Genomic DNA, 15193 nt, shown 5'->3' with positions numbered 1-15193 from the left:
ACTATACCCCTATGTTAGGGTTAGGGTGTGCCCCAGGGTAGGGTTAGGGTTAGGAAAACGAGGTGTCCTGGAGTGATTCCGATGGTTGGAGGGTGTTTAGAAGGGGCAGAAATGATGAGCTGCACAGAAAAACCTACTCCAGGAAGGCTTTTTCAATATCACTTCATTTTCAGTGGAACTCGAGTCCTCATAGTTGGGTTAGAGGGGTCAAAATTGGGGAATCTGGCTGGAGCCTGTCTTGTTGTGGGGTGGTCCCCTGTTCCCTTTGTTAGTGCCTCAAAGGGTGTCTGAAGGAGAACGGTCAAAATCTCTTCTTGGTCGTGTCAATGTGCAGGACACGGAATAAACATGTCAAATGCAGCAACCCGGATTGAGGCTTGACATCCGGTGAGAGTTTCTCACTGTCAGAGCAAGAGGGCCGTGGAATGGGCTGCCTTGTCTCTCTCACATCGGATGCTTTCAGAACGAGACTGGGCGGCCACTTGAGTGGGATGATTTAACTGGGATTCCGGCACTGAGCAGGTGGCTGGACCTGAGGGCCTTCTTGGCCACTTCCAGCTCTTCTTTGTTGGGGTTCCAGTATCTGTCCCCCTGTAGTCGCGATTCCCTCCTGACCGCGCCTTCCAGCCCTGCCGGCCTCCCTTGGATTCCTGGCCTGGTCCCTTTCGCAGCAGCCCAAGGCTGGGCTTATGCACTGGAAGAGATGAGCGATGGAGGAGAAGCCAGGGGCGTTCCGGGGTGCCTCTCCCGGCCCCTGCCGGAGTCGAGAGGGGACCCGAGTCTTTTGACCGTCTCCGTGCTTCGTCTGCTTCTGTCTCTCCGCCCCATCTCCTTTTCCTCGGTGCGTCGTACCAGTTTATGCTGTCAGCTTGCAGGCACGGGCGGTCCCTTCCCTGATGGGGCGTAAGCCTCTCTGGGAACGGGTTCGCCGCATTTTGAGCAAGCGGCCCACCGAGAATGCTTCAAATCACACACCCTTCCTTCGCACGTTGTCTGCCCAGGCGAAACCCCGCTGGCATTAGCTGCCTGCACCAACCAGCCGGACATCGTCCAGCTTCTGATGGAAAACAGCAAGACGGACATCATGTCGCAGGACTCGCGGGGGAACAACATCCTGCACGCGCTGGTGACCGTCTCGGAGGACTTCCGGACGCAGAACGACTTTGTGACGCGGATGTACGATGCCGTCCTCCTCAGGAGCAAGAGCCGAGAACTGGAAGCCACGAAGAACAAGGATGGCCTGACGCCGCTGCAGCTGGCTGCGAAGACCGGGAAGCTGGAGGTGTGCCCGGGGAACCCTCTGCCGTGTGTGTGGGGGGGCCGGGGCCTCCCAACGGGTCAGTCTTTAGCGGGGCTGGGGGGCAGCCGGTGGTGGGCCCTGCCAGTGATCCTTGGGCCCGCACTGGCCTCCTCTTCCACGCTGCCCGTCAGCTCGGGTGCTCTGGCTCATGCCTCGCTCTCGGCCCTTTAGATCCTGAAGTACATCCTCGGCAGGGAGATCAAGGAGAAGCCCGTCCGGAGCCTTTCCCGCAAGTTCACCGACTGGGCCTATGGCCCTGTGCAGTCGTCCCTTTACGACCTGACGGAGCTGGACACAACCTGGGACAACTCGTTGCTGGACATCATCGTCTATAACACGAACATCGGGGTGAGTCCCAAGGCCTTTAGAGAGCAGGGATGCCATGCGAGGGGCAGGTCCACCCATCTTGTTTCCAAAGTGCGGTTTTTAATTTCAAGCTGTGATGAAAGCCAGCAGTCACATCTGCAGCCACTGAAGGCAAACCTCTGCCACCAGCAGGCAGCGTTGGAGCCGGTCAGTTGGACGCTATGGGGAATAAAATGACTGTTTCAGGGCAGCTCCCCTTTGTGGGGTGCGCCTTGGCAAGACGACAGCTGTGCCAATTTTCTTAACACGTTTGCCGTCTTGAGGTCTTTTCCAATCTGTGTGAAACCGGGTCCCTCCAATAGGAATGCCATGAAAACACCCATGTCTTGGATCAATCAACTCACACTCGAGTTGATTAACCTACCAGCTTCGGCCTGCCGCCCTGCTTAACGTTATCATGCCACTGGCATCCAGTCACTCTTCCCGCAAAAAACGCACTTGCGGTCTCTCATCGACCATTCCCCAAGCACTGAACTTTTCATTCCTTTTTCTTACCTGCGCAAACTGCCCTCTTCCTCTCTCTGCAGAACCGCCACGAAATGTTGGCCCTCGAGCCGCTGCATTCGCTGCTGCGGATGAAATGGAAACGCTTCGCCCGACACATGTTTTTCCTCTCCTGCTGCTTCTACTTCATCTACAATGTGATGCTGACCTTGATCTCCTACTACCGGCCCCACACAGAAACGGTAAGCGGCACTGTCCGTCTCCTCCGACGTTTCCCAGGACGGAGCCGGAATCGCACAGAGTCGATCAACCCCAGAGGTTCCTGACCGGCACAGATGTTTCTGTGTTTACTTATACAACGGTACCCTGTGGGTTTGTGTTAGGAGTACAGGGTATTTGTAGGGGCTGGAAAGAGGGGGACTGGTGGGAGCAGAGTGCCAAAACTACATAAATCTCAAGCCCAGAGGACAAATTTATTTATTTATTTATTTATTTGACACATTTATATGCCGCCCCCATCGCAAAAGCCTTGGGGGCGGCTTGCAGAACAAATAAATAATTGTACATTTACATTAAAAATCTGGAACATCCCGGCCTAGAATAAAGTCAATAAATACAATCAACAATTAAAATATTCTTTAAATAAAAAGGTCTTGGCCCGGCGCCGAAAAACAAATAACGACGGCGCCAGGCGGACCTCTCTGGGGAGCGCATTCCATAGGTGGGGCCTGGGGGATTTGTAAAAATGGTGCATTCAGTCTCTGCTTAACGAAGACGAGTCCACCGCATTCCAAGCCTGTTTTCCACCATGGGACAGTGACCTTTTTCAAGACATCGTCCTGATTTTAAACTGAAGCTCCATTTTTCATACGTCGGTTCCATGGCTGAGCTCTTACCTGCTGGAGCAACCAAAATATTTGTTTGCCTCTCCGTCTTTTTATGTCACAGCTCGTCAACTCTTTGAGGGTGGCTTTTGATCGCCTCTTCTGCAGTGTAAAAATACCCAGTCGGGGCATCACTCATCTATTTAAATCTTGGCCCACCTTGCTTTTGAAACAATTTCCATTTCATTTTCGGGGTTCGCATTTTTAGAAACAATATTTATTTATGATTTGTTAGATTTCTAAGCAAAAATCACCAATTCATGAAAAGTATGAATGCGAGACAAGACTATGAAAATCACCCTAAGCTCGAAAAACAGGGGATAAATAGCTTTCCCCCCTCATCTGACCCCCACCCCTTCTTTCCTTGTGGCAAGGGTCTTTTTATCCTGTGGCCGAGGGTATCTTATTTTGCTGATTACATGGAAGCTGCCCCGGAGGCCTTTTGGATAAAAGTCCCTTGCAAGCACAGTCCTCTGGATGCTGAGGCACAGGATGGGCCTACAACTCCCAGCATGCCCCATCTGCAACAGCTGAATGCGCATAGGATTTTATATAAATATAATTATTCTATATTTTAATAACTCTTCATAATATCGATAGGTTTTAATTTTGCGGCCAGGGTGATTCTTGGTTTTCAATTGTATCATTTTACTATGCTTGTTTATTTTATGTGAGCCGTCCCGAGACTATAAGCAATGGGACGGCATAAAAAAATCCTAAATAAATAAAGAATAGGATCACACCCTAGAAATAAGCAGACTGAAATAAAAGGAACGGGAAAGCGGCGCAGTGACGGTTCTCCTGGGTCCTTCTCTTGTCCCCCCCCCTTCTCTCCAGCCCCCTCCATACCCTTTAGTGCTGACCAGCAACCTGGGCTGGCTGCAGCTGGCCAGCCAAGTGACGGTGATGCTCGGAGCCATATTTATCGCCATCAAAGAGGTGAGCGCGCCATCCGGGACTCTGAACTCTCTGCTTCCGTGACGTCTTTCCGAGACACGGTTACTGCTTGGTGAGAAGCCCCAATGATGCATCAGCCTTGGTCCAACGCATTCGGAAGGCAGTGAGTCGGGAGGGCTTTGCCGACTGTCTGTGTTAATGACGAGAAAGTTTATCTTACAAAAAAAAGAAAAAGAGTCCAAGAATCCAGAGTCCAGAATTCTGCACATACCTGACCGTGCCTTGCATGAAGACCGTAATACTGGCGCCAGCAATCGCAGTGCAGTTTTTCCGATGTTGTGCCGGTTAAAAAGCTGTTCTGTGTTTCTGCCTTCAGAGTGTGGCCATTGTCCTGCTGAGGCCGTCCGACCTCCAATCAATCCTCTCAGACGCCTGGTTTCACTTCGCATTGTAAGCCATGCATGAGAATCCAAATGACCACCCCGCTCTTTGCTTGCGCCGGTGCTTCGGCTCGCAGAAAATGCTTCTCTTTAACTGCCTCCCCACTCCTTCCCTCTGTGGGTCTTTTCCCTCAAGTAAGAATCCAGTTCTACATGTAATACAGACATGCAAATTTGCACACACTGAGAGAGTGGCTAAAATCTGGATGCATGCTATTTTTAGACTCCGCAAATTGCAGCCGCAACCAAACCCTGACTTCTAAAAATGCACAGCACCTGGATTCTGCTGAAACACACTTTGTTACGGGTATTTCTTGGGACCGGTATTTGCTTTCCTCTGCCTTCAGTTCACTAAACAAGGCTTTGCCATCACGGGTTTGCATTCAAAGTGCTGTAGAGTTAATTGCGCACGTGTTGTGTGCCTTGAAGTACATGGGAGGGCTGCTGCATTAATTGCCTGCTTTCTTTCATGCTAAGAGGTGCTTCAGAGGCCTGTAGTTTTGAGTGGGAGGAACAGACGAGGAGGAAAGGCAGTTGTTCTAGTATGTTTGTGCGAAAAGTCTTAAATCTCTGGTCAGCTTCGGGATATGCCAGAGCAAGACAGCCCAAGGGCCAAGAATTGTGGGCCCTGAGCACCAACTTGGGAAGTGAAGTTGTGTCAACGCTGGCAAGTGAAAAGTGTGCCCCCTTTATCACTCTGTTAGGGGCTGTTTTTGAGGGGGGGTCTCTGCCGGGAGGGGTTTATAATTGGCCACAGAGCCGACAGCAGAGGAAGGAGAGGGCAGCAACACCCGGCACGCTCATTGTGTGTGACTTGCACACCTAATTGCGTGCGTCAAGAGCTTCCTTCCCTAGCGTGGGAGATAGGACCACCTCCCCCATGATCCCCAGCCAGATGTGTGCTGGCCTGGGAATCCGAAGGCAACGAATAGTAGCTCAAATCTGGCCCGTTTCTGATGCTGGGATTCCTCCTTTTTTCCGCCGCCGCTCCGGGCAGCTTCATACAGGCCGTGCTGGTCATATTCTCGGTGTGCTTGTACCTGTTCTCCTACAAGGAGCACCTGGTCTGCCTCGTCCTGGCCATGTCCCTGGGCTGGGCCAACATGCTGTACTTCACCCGGGGGCTGCAGTCGATGGGCATCTACAGCGTCATGGTTCAGCAGGTGAGTCAGTCGGTCAGCTGGCCCCCTGCTTCACCTCCCGTTCGGGCCAGGCTGCCCGCCCGGCGGGCTGGGAGTGGGCCTCCGGCTCCGGGCGCGTGCAGCCCCGGCTTGGCTTTTGCCACATGCGACCAGCTCCCAGGAAGGGCTCTTGACTGCCCGCTTCATTTTGCAAGAGCAGCTCAGTTTGGGGGTGGCAAGAGGGCCCCGGGGCGCCCGCGGGGGCTGCAGCGAAGGCCTGGGGAGGCATCGTTGGTCTTTCTGAACCCAGGGCCCCTGCAGGCTGGTGGACTAGCGCTCCCATCATCCCTTGCCATCACGGGGGGCATCCGGAGAGGGAGGTCTGGCCCAGCGTAGTGATGAATGTTCATCGCTCCAGGTCATCACGACAAGATGTTTTTCTCTCCCATTTTAGGTCATCTTGAACGACGTGATAAAGTTCATTGCGGTTTACATGGTGTTTCTGCTCGGATTTGGTGTAGGTAAGCGGAATTCGCTGGCTCTTGTATTTGCGTGAAAATATTTTGCGTATTGAAAAGAGGCTGCCTCAGGTACACGCTGCACAACTGTTAGCCTGCCACATCACAACTGTGTTATGGGCTGCTGGAAACTAAGCCAGGGAAAGCTGCAAGAGGCGGAAAAAAAATAGGTTTATGACTTTCATGGGCCACCACGCATACAGTGCTTTTATCCAGTTCTTCAGCCCCAGATGTTCCAAGAGCAGCATTCATAAAATCAGTAGTTTTCTGCCCAGCAAGCTTATGAGCTAGAAAGACAAAGCACGCAAGGAAAAAAGGGGAAGAGGGAAGGAGGGTAAAGATTGTCCTTCTGCAGGTCTCCTGGAATGACCCCCTTCCTTTCACAGCCTCCAGGGCTGTAGGCGCGGGGTAGGCCCCTGCATTGCACGCAGGTTTGGTCTCCAGCATCTCTAGGCTGGGCTGGAGGAAGAGCTGCCCAGAAACCTCAGGACTCGATGCAGGACACTGTGCGCGCTGGAATCCAGCAGGCACAAGATGCAGTGCAGATCAAATAGTATATTTTATTAGGGGAAGTTTGGCAGACTTCTCTGATTACACAGAACTCTTTTATGCCTCTGGCCTGATGAAGCATTCTGTGAAAGGTGAAAGCTTGCATCTGCTTACATTTCAATCCCAAATAGCTGTAAGATATGATTTAACTGAAGTCTTATCTCCTGATGACGATCTACAACATTGCTGGAGATGCAGGAAACAAACCTTGTTTCAAACGGACCCATTTCTGCCAAAGGCTTTGGTACTTCTTGAACAGCATCTTGCCAGATACATGACTTGATCTGTTGCTTTGTTTAAGGATAGAGTTAGGGATAAATCTAAGTATTTTTGACACTGTTCCACTGGCTGCTCGGGTAGAAAATACTCCAGTATTTACTGCAAAGGGTTAGCTGGGAACGCTGGGACTCCTTGCCCAGTACAGTCGCAGGTTGCCGGATGAGGTGATCCACTCGTATTCTTCGGCGGGAGGCGGAAGTCTTCTCTGGTCCTGTGGGTTTACCTGCAACGGGCTTCCCTGTCCTGGAGTCGCCCACCTTTCTGCTCACGGACCACGCTGGCTGCAGGGACAGCTGCACAAAGAGGTATCAAACCGAAAGCCCGACCCTTTTGTCCTTTTTTCGAACCCAGCCCTCGCAGCCTTGATCGAAACTTGCCCCGAGGACAGCAAGTGCAGCAGCTACAGCACTCTGGGCAGTGTTTTGATCGAGCTCTTCAAGCTCACGCTTGGGCTGGGCGACCTGGAGATCCACGAGAACGCGACGTACCCGATCCTCTTTCTCCTGCTCCTCATCTCCTACGTCGTCCTGACCTTCGTCCTCCTCCTCAACATGCTGATCGCCTTGATGGGCGAGACGGTGGAGGACATATCCAAGGAGAGCGAGCACATCTGGAGGCTGCAGGTGTGTTCCGGGACGTCTGGGGACGGAGGCGATCGGGCCCTTTTCGAGCCGCCTTTCCCAGCCTGGCATGCTGGGCTCCCAGTCCTATCTGCCACAGCCAGCATGGCCAGTGGCTGGGAAAACTGGGAGCCGTGGTCGAAAATAATGGGCGGGCAGCAGCGGAGCGGGGGGGTCTGGCTTCCTGATGTGGCGGGCAGGCATGAACACTGGCAAATTCTGAATTTATGAGGGGGCTTCACTTAGGGGTGCCTACATTTATTCATTAATAACATTTCTGTTTATAACCTTCCCATTTCTTTGGTGCTCTTTGCTAAAAGCTTCCCAGAACACTCGCGTAACAGCTAAATAGTCCTTCTTATTCCAAAAGACGGTTGAATTCTATAGGCTGCGGCTTGAATATGCATTGGCTTGGTATTTAATCTCTTTCAAAGAGCCCTTCCGTTGCTCCCTTTCGATCAGCTGAGGTCATCATACACACAAATGGAAACCCATTTTTAACATTCTCCTCTGACTGTTGTCTTGGCTAGAGAGCAAGGACGATCGTGGAGACAGAGAAACTTCTGCCAAAATTCCTGCGGAGGAAATTCCAACTTGGAGAATGGTGCAAAGTGGCCGAAGGAGACACCCGGTTATGCTTAAGGTAAGGAGGCCACCGTGTCGCGATCGCTGGACGCCCTGGTGTGTCTCCATTTTGAAACCAAATAGGCAGAAAAATGCTTTTAAAAATGAGCATCAAAAGGGGTGGGTGATCAAAATGGGGTCCACTTTGCACAGCTTATGTGGAATGGGGTGAATCCTACATCACAGACTTAATCTGTGCTGAGATAGGGTCACGGGTTTGATAGGTTGGCACCACCTTTCTTCAAAAAGACAGGTGAGTTGGGCACAGTCACCTGTGGAGAGCACATTTCTCTTCCATACTTCTAAAAAAAAAAAAGTTGGATTTTGTCCACAAGAAAAACAACAGAGGCCGGACTAGGAATCCTGGGCAGGGCAGGATTTCAAATGGGTGCCAGGATCGTGTGAACCTGCCCCAGGACATGTGGGTGGACAAGCCAGGGCAGTTCACCTGTAAGCAGGCCCAGTCTTGGATAGCTCAGGTAGCTCTAACCACTATCTTGCTTTTCTGTGCATTGCCAAAACTTCCACGGACTGAAATAAATACTGACACATGGTTTGGAAACTGAAGCATGAAGTGTTTCAGTGACAGTACAGAGAAAGCACATTAATGATGAAAATTATATGCCCTGTATCGTCTAGGATTAACGAAGTCAAATGGACAGAATGGAAAACACACGTAGCGTTCATCAGTGAAGACCCAGGCCCCACAGGTAACATCCCATGATTCTACTTGAAGGAACCGCTTTTAAAAACAAAGCCATGGCTGTCCTCTGTGATTAGTATTAGCTTTTTAAAATATCTGGGCAGCTTACAGAAAAATAATGTTGACAGGTACAGTTGTGTATACCTGTACCCACATGCGCGCTGATCAAATCTGTCTAGGAATTAACAATTAATTCACAATTAATTGCCCCCGGTGCTGGCCCACTCCCACAGAGCGGGACGGCAGCTTTAACGCCTAAGTGAGCCGCCCTGAGGCTTTGTCGCGATGGGGGGGGGGGGCGGCATAGAGATGCTTTAAATAAATAAAAAATAAATGAGAAGTGCCAGCTGATTAGAAACGGCCGCAAAACTCTGCCTGATACTCCTGCAATCTGTTTTCTGTTAGATTACAGCAGAATGCAAGAAACGTCGAGGAGTAACAGCAAAATCACACTGAATACGAACGAGGAAATATACGACTTGCCCGAAACCTCTGTTTAGCCGCTCACCTGATGAGGAGAGAATGTGGAAGACGGCGCAATGGCAGGAATTCTGAGTAGCTTGGTGTTGCTGCCACCTTTCGCCGAATTGGCCGTCCTGAGCGTGACTGGAGCGGCGTTCGGACCAAGGGCAGGATGCCCGGCGGTTGCCTGAATGGCGAGCAGGTGAGGGGAGCCAGTGTAGGATGGGGGAGTATGGGCTGTGGCGTGGAAAGGAACGTGCGACCGTTGCGGCGGGCGGAAGAAGGGGCCTCAAGGACAGACTGAGGCTCCGAGGGCACATCTGCACGAGCGCCAGCGGTGAAGGGGGTGCTGGGCTTTGGCCACGGGTGCCCCGAGAGTGAAGATGGGAAACCTGCGGCCGGGAGCCGCTCGGCCTCGCCTCCGCCCCGTTCTCCCCCACCCTGTGGCCACCTGGCCTCCGTCCCTGCCAGGAAGCGCCTCGGCTTTCGAAGAGTGCCAAACAAGGCTAAACAAAGGTTAAAGGTTGTGCCGAACACGTTTCGGGTTTGCCAGCGTGACACGGCGTCCGTCTCACTCCTTTTGGAAGATTGGTTGATTTGTCTGCTATTCCCCGAGTCCCGGGGGCCTTCGAGACTTGTATTCGTGGACCTGCATCGCACTCACTGAATGGGTGCGAACTAGAGCACAAGGATGAAACCTTGTCCAGTCCTTTCCGATTTCACATTTCAGAAGCGGAACCACAGTGTGAAGCCTTCAGTGCTGGGCTGCTGCCGCCTTCCCAGACCTCTCCTTGTTTACTTGGACACCTGCAGCAGGCCGGCTTATTTATTTATTTATTAGATTTACAGCCCGCCTTTTTTCTTACAAAGAAGCCAGAGCGGCTTACATCAGGCTCCTCCTCCTCCTCCCAATCTTAGCTCCACGACAAAGACCCTGGGAGGCAGGCTGGGCTGAGAGTCTGTGACTGGCCCAGTCACCCACTCGGCTCCGTGGCTGAGCAGGGACTCGAACTCGGATCAGCCAAGTCCCAGTCCCGTGTTCTTATCCATGACACCACGCCGGTTCTCAGATGACAGGGTGGCAGAGGAAAGGGGTGGGAAAAGGACAGCCACGCCATTACAGAAGATTTGAAAGGCACAGACCTTTTCTTCTGAAGGGGAAATGTGCATTTATAATAGCCTGGTTTGCATATAACACTAAGCTGTGATATCGTTTGCTGAGGATGGCTTGTCATTTTGTCTAAGCGCAGACGTGCAAACAAACCATTGTTTCTTAGCCAGGTATAAACCACAAGTAGAACTTTGATCAGTTGTTGGACTAACAAGTTTGGCTTCCGGAAATCAAAATTGCTCTAAAGTCTTCCAAAATGAGCAGAAGAAAAAACAAGCCAGTAATAGGGGAAACAAGCAATGGGTTGTTTACTTATCTGCAAGACAATTCTTGGCTAAAACTATAAACCACAGTTAACAGAAACCATGTTTTAGTGTTATGTGCAAACAGAGCCATTGTACACACAGTATTTATTTAGATATTCCTGCAGAATGTGTATTCTGTATAGCCTTGGATCCTGAGAGAATGTCTGTTTCTTTTTGTTGATGTTTTGAAATGGTACCAAGAGATGCCTTCAAATATTATTTTATACATCCAAACCTCCCTGCAAAATTCTGTAATGGGCCAGGTTTCTGGAAGTCTTTTATATCAGTTTATTTCTTTGTAGATAGATACTCTCTCTGCTTTCTGGTCGGCACTCTGGGGTGGGGCCTAATAATAGCCGTGCAGGAGAAGTTTTCCAAAAGAAAGAAAAGAGAAGAATTAAAGCAATATTTACTTTGAATGTATGGACGTTTTTCTGTTCGATGTTTTAAAGAAGCATTTACTGCAAATACGAGAAATAAAATAACTTTCTAGACCTGTGCATTTCACTAGCATTTAATTATATTGCTTTGCTCCAGTTATTAAAACATAGCACCAATAAATAGCAGTAGTTGCTAATAAATAAACTTCTTTTTTTTTAAAGGATGAAAGGTATTCCTGGAGGTTGGTATCAACAAGTACAGGAACCCCCTGTGGTCCAGGGAAAGAAATGCATAGCAGACAGAAAGAGATCAGTTGCTTGTCCAAACAGTGGGATCCCCTCCTTGATATAAAATACTGTTGACATAAAATCTTCACAAGCTGAAATTGTTCCATTGCCCTTTTCTCTCTCCTTATAGAACACATTAAATACAAAATGTATTTCCATATTATCAAAAATGCTTTTAAGAAAAGGTTTTAGTATTTGTAAAAAGAATGCTGAAACACATTCATGCTACTAATGCCTGGGATTATTTTTTTTGGCTAGTGCATTATCATTTTCAAAGTGCTCTGCATATTCCTGTACGTTACATATTTCTTACAATTTCTGAGTTACAGCTCCATATTTCGGCCACCTTGGTTCGAAAGGCAAAACACGTCCACAATAGACCTAGCCCTCGGATTTCAAAAGGAACGGACAAATTATTCCAGTTCTAAGGTTCTGATGCCTCTTGCACTCAGCTTTTCTTTTACAGTTTTGACAAACGCTTGTTGCTTTTCGTAATAAGCAGCCTCGTTCACAAAGGTTGGGTACACTGTGGCATCGCCTTCGTATGGGATAGTTGTTCCTTCAAGCGTTAAAAACATAGGATCGCCAGGGTTTAGCGGATGCCAGTCTTGATCCTTGTGGGACAGGGAAAAATAACAGAAAAACACATACAATGGGCTGGATCTGGACTTACCCCACAATCCTAAACGGGCGGCTTACTTGGGAATATGCTCCTCTGAACTCGGGGGGCTTCCGCCTAAGCAAACTTGTTTATTAGAGTGGGAAGGGGCTTGCAGAAGCTGCCCAGCCTCCTCTGAGCTCGATTAACCCTGCGGACACGCCTGTTTTTCACACCGGTTGTACAGGATTTCACTTAGGCCAGCTTGGAGCAGGTCCCGAGTTAGAAATGACTAACTTTAAGCCTATGTATTTCAAAGGCTCTGCTCTAAAGCATGTTTCAGCCCACAGCCATCCCAGAATTTTAATTCTGCTTCTTTGGATAGTTTTCATTTTTAGCTGTTTCTCTGGCAGGCACCATGGTTAATGATATAAAGGGAAGGGAGGAGAGGTTTTTCATGAGTGCGGCGACAGAAAGGATGTTGTGGGAGCAGGGGGAAAGGAGGCCCTCGGCAAGTCTGCAAGGTGTCCAGAATATTTAACTACACCGGGGTCTGCTAAAGCACTGTCCAATATTTATTTATTAGATTTCCTTCGCATCTTTTTTCTATCAAAGGCCTCAAAGCAGCTTCCGCTGTTCTCCGTCGCATCCCCACAACAACCCTGTGAAGTAGCTATGGGGCACAGCAGTGGGCCTTACAAACGCAGAAGAGAGGCATAAGCTTACCTGCAGCTTGGGGTGAATGGCGGCCATGATCTCATTATCCATGTTTCTGGGATAGTCAACTTTCTCTGTAATTTTGTAAGCCTCAACGGTGCATGGAGGGAATTGTTTTCCTGTTTGGAGAGGAGGGGAAGAATTATTATTATTATTATTATTATTATTATTATTATTATTATTATTATTATAACATTTCTATGCCGCCCCTTGCCGAAGCCTCGGGGCGGCTTACAACACAATAAAATACATTGAAATACAATATCAAATGCTACATAAAACAGCTTCTTGTTATAGAGAGACATATACAAGATTTGTTAATAACGTTTGAAGCCCTCAAAGTAGTAATAGTTTGTAAGTAGTTAATGCTATGATTAGATAGATGTTTTTCTGTGGATTGTCCTCCTTCAGCAGTTTGGGTTACTGAAAGATGACCCAGTTATGAAGTGATGCATGAAACAGTCCTAAATTTTATCGGAACAGCAGAAGTGAAGGGTTTTAACCACATTATACAGTGCATAATGCGTTCTGCAAATGATGGAATTCATAAAAACGCTTCCTTTTCATCAGCATCTTGCAAAGTTTAGGAATTATATTTATCAGATGATGTCAGGGCGTATCTTCAAAGATTGTGAAAGAACCTATTGTTAGGGGACTAAAAACTTAACAGCAACTATTCAAATACTCAACTATGTCAAAAGCAATTTTTCAAATGAAACTATTCATTTGGATTTGATTGTCTACTGTGGTTCTTGTACCAGGTACATCACAAAATACCTAGCAGTTCATTTTAGTTGGCCCAAATCAAGCCAAGGTACCTGGTCCCTCACTCTTCTTTGCAGAGTTTCAATTTTAAGGGAAGCTGCCTTGCTTTGGGAGGGGATGCAGGGGGTCTGACATGCCCCTCTGAGGCTGTAGCTTTGTCTATGGACAGGGAAATTCCTGGGGTGAGGGGTCGTCACTCCCAACAGAATTGGGGTCACACTGCACCACTGAGAAACCGCTGGGAGGTATCGGCCAGTGTTGGAGAACCCCCAGATTGGAAAAAGTTCGGGAATATTTTAAAAATGCCTATGGGTCAAACCTCCCTAAAAGTACGCCAATCGGAACTCAGTGCTCTGTGAATGTGATCTGGAAAAAAAGAACAGAACTGTGGTGCGGGTGCAACTGGGTATCCTGGAAGAGTCTTGCCTGAGCGCTGTGCCGGAGCCTTCCTCTCAGGTAAGCCTACACCGCAATGATGCGTCTTATCCCCAGAGAGGTCCGCCTGGCGCCGTCGTTATTTGTTTTTCGGTGCCAGGCAAAGACCTTTTTATTTAAGCAACATTTTAAATGCTAATACAACTGAATTTTATCTGGCCAGGGCGGCTTATTTTATAAAGTGTGTTTTAATTTATTATGATTATTTTATATGTATATTTTAACTATTGCTGTAAGCCGCCCCGAGGCTTCGGCGAATGGGGTGGCATAAAAATGTTTTAATAAATAAATAAATAAATAAATATCCTTCGGCAGCAGATCAGCCAGGTATTTGATGGTGGCATAATGCCAGTGTTTCTTACCTGCATTGAACATGTGCACAAAGTCAAGGCCATGCCGGGCTATCCGCCTCATTTTGTCCAGAATGTCGGCTCGGAGCACCCCCTGGGGCTGAGGCCCAACTTCAATGCCTGCATTGGAGAAGAAAGAACCCGTTCCCCCTTCCGGATATACGGCTGCCGGCACTCTGCCTGCAGCCACGTTGCCTTTCCCTACTTTTGAGGATCTTTGGCAGGTAAGAAAAGGGACAAAAAGAAGTGCTGGGAGGACATGGGAGGTTTACCAGCGGAAATGGAAAGAAGCCATTTAGATCCTTTGCAACATTCTGCGACAGGGAAGGCCGTGCCTTGAAGCAGCCGCCAGAACGGCAGGTGCATTGCAAGCCGGCCAGAGACTTTTTAAAGATAATGGATGGCGAAGGAAAACGTTGAATAAATGCATCCGAAGGGTTTTGCATGCAGCTTGGGAAGGGGACCCTGGCCTGAAGAAACACAAGTCAAAAGCTACACACAAGTGGAGGCCGTTGTGAAGTTCTGCAATCCGAAATGTTGTACAACTTTCCTCCCTGCACAGACTAACTCCTAATGGGTCCGGATACTTCAGTTGGTTCAAAATAGAGCTGCCAGGCTGCTGACGGGGACGGGGCGTTATGTTCACATGACTCCAGTCCTCCGACAGCTTCACTGGCTTCCCATTGAAGTCCGGGCCCAATTCAAGGTGTTGGTGATGACCTATAAAGCCCTAAACGGCTTGGGTCCTGGCTACCTGAAGGAGCGCTTACGTCCATACATGCCCAGCTGCCCCCTGAGATCGGCGGGAGAGGCCCTTCTCCGGGAGCCCTCAGTGAAGGAAATTAGGAGGGTAGGTACTTGGAGGAGGGCTTTCTCTGCAGTGGCACCCCATCTATGGAATGTGCTCCCCAGAGAGGTCCGCCTGGCGCCGCCGTCATTTGTTTTTCGGCGCCAGGCCAAGACCTTTTTATTTAAGCGGCATTTTAACTGTTAATATTATTGGATTTTATCTGGCCAGGGCGGCTTATTTTATATTG

The 15193-nt window shown here is 49.1% G+C and overlaps 2 protein-coding genes across 11 annotated transcripts in view; one reads left to right on the top strand and one right to left on the bottom strand.

Moving 5' to 3' along the window:
* TRPV3 (transient receptor potential cation channel subfamily V member 3) overlaps positions 1-11117 on the top strand; it is a 22678-nt gene extending 11561 nt beyond the window's left edge. For 3 of the 4 annotated variants that reach the window (XM_044430376.1, XM_044430375.1, XM_044430377.1), the window contains exons 9-19: positions 1002-1282; positions 1472-1648; positions 2194-2352; positions 3832-3933; positions 4268-4341; positions 5329-5494; positions 5907-5973; positions 7150-7421; positions 7949-8061; positions 8682-8752; positions 9151-11117. In XM_044430376.1, the coding sequence (XP_044286311.1) occupies positions 1002-1282; positions 1472-1648; positions 2194-2352; positions 3832-3933; positions 4268-4341; positions 5329-5494; positions 5907-5973; positions 7150-7421; positions 7949-8061; positions 8682-8752; positions 9151-9245 (1577 nt within the window). In that variant the 3' untranslated portion in view covers positions 9246-11117. The remainder of the gene's footprint in view (positions 1-1001; positions 1283-1471; positions 1649-2193; positions 2353-3831; positions 3934-4267; positions 4342-5328; positions 5495-5906; positions 5974-7149; positions 7422-7948; positions 8062-8681; positions 8753-9150) is intronic. The other variant, XM_044430378.1, reaches the window with a different exon arrangement.
* Positions 11118-11121: 4 nt separating this feature from the next.
* Positions 11122-15193, bottom strand: part of ASPA (aspartoacylase) — a 74047-nt gene continuing 69975 nt past the window's right edge. For all 7 annotated transcript variants that reach the window (XM_044430385.1, XM_044430382.1, XM_044430381.1 and 4 more), the window contains 3 exons: positions 14169-14276; positions 12616-12725; positions 11122-11905 (listed from right to left, as the gene is read on the bottom strand). In XM_044430385.1, coding sequence (XP_044286320.1) covers positions 11705-11905; positions 12616-12725; positions 14169-14276 — 419 coding nt within the window. In that variant the 3' untranslated portion in view covers positions 11122-11704. The remainder of the gene's footprint in view (positions 11906-12615; positions 12726-14168; positions 14277-15193) is intronic.

Source organism: Varanus komodoensis, unplaced genomic scaffold, assembly GCF_004798865.1.
Source record: "Varanus komodoensis strain SLA01 unplaced genomic scaffold, ASM479886v1 scaffold20_1, whole genome shotgun sequence".
Classification (NCBI taxonomy): domain Eukaryota; kingdom Metazoa; phylum Chordata; class Lepidosauria; order Squamata; family Varanidae; genus Varanus; species Varanus komodoensis.
This window is presented reverse-complemented; position numbering and strand designations above follow the sequence as displayed.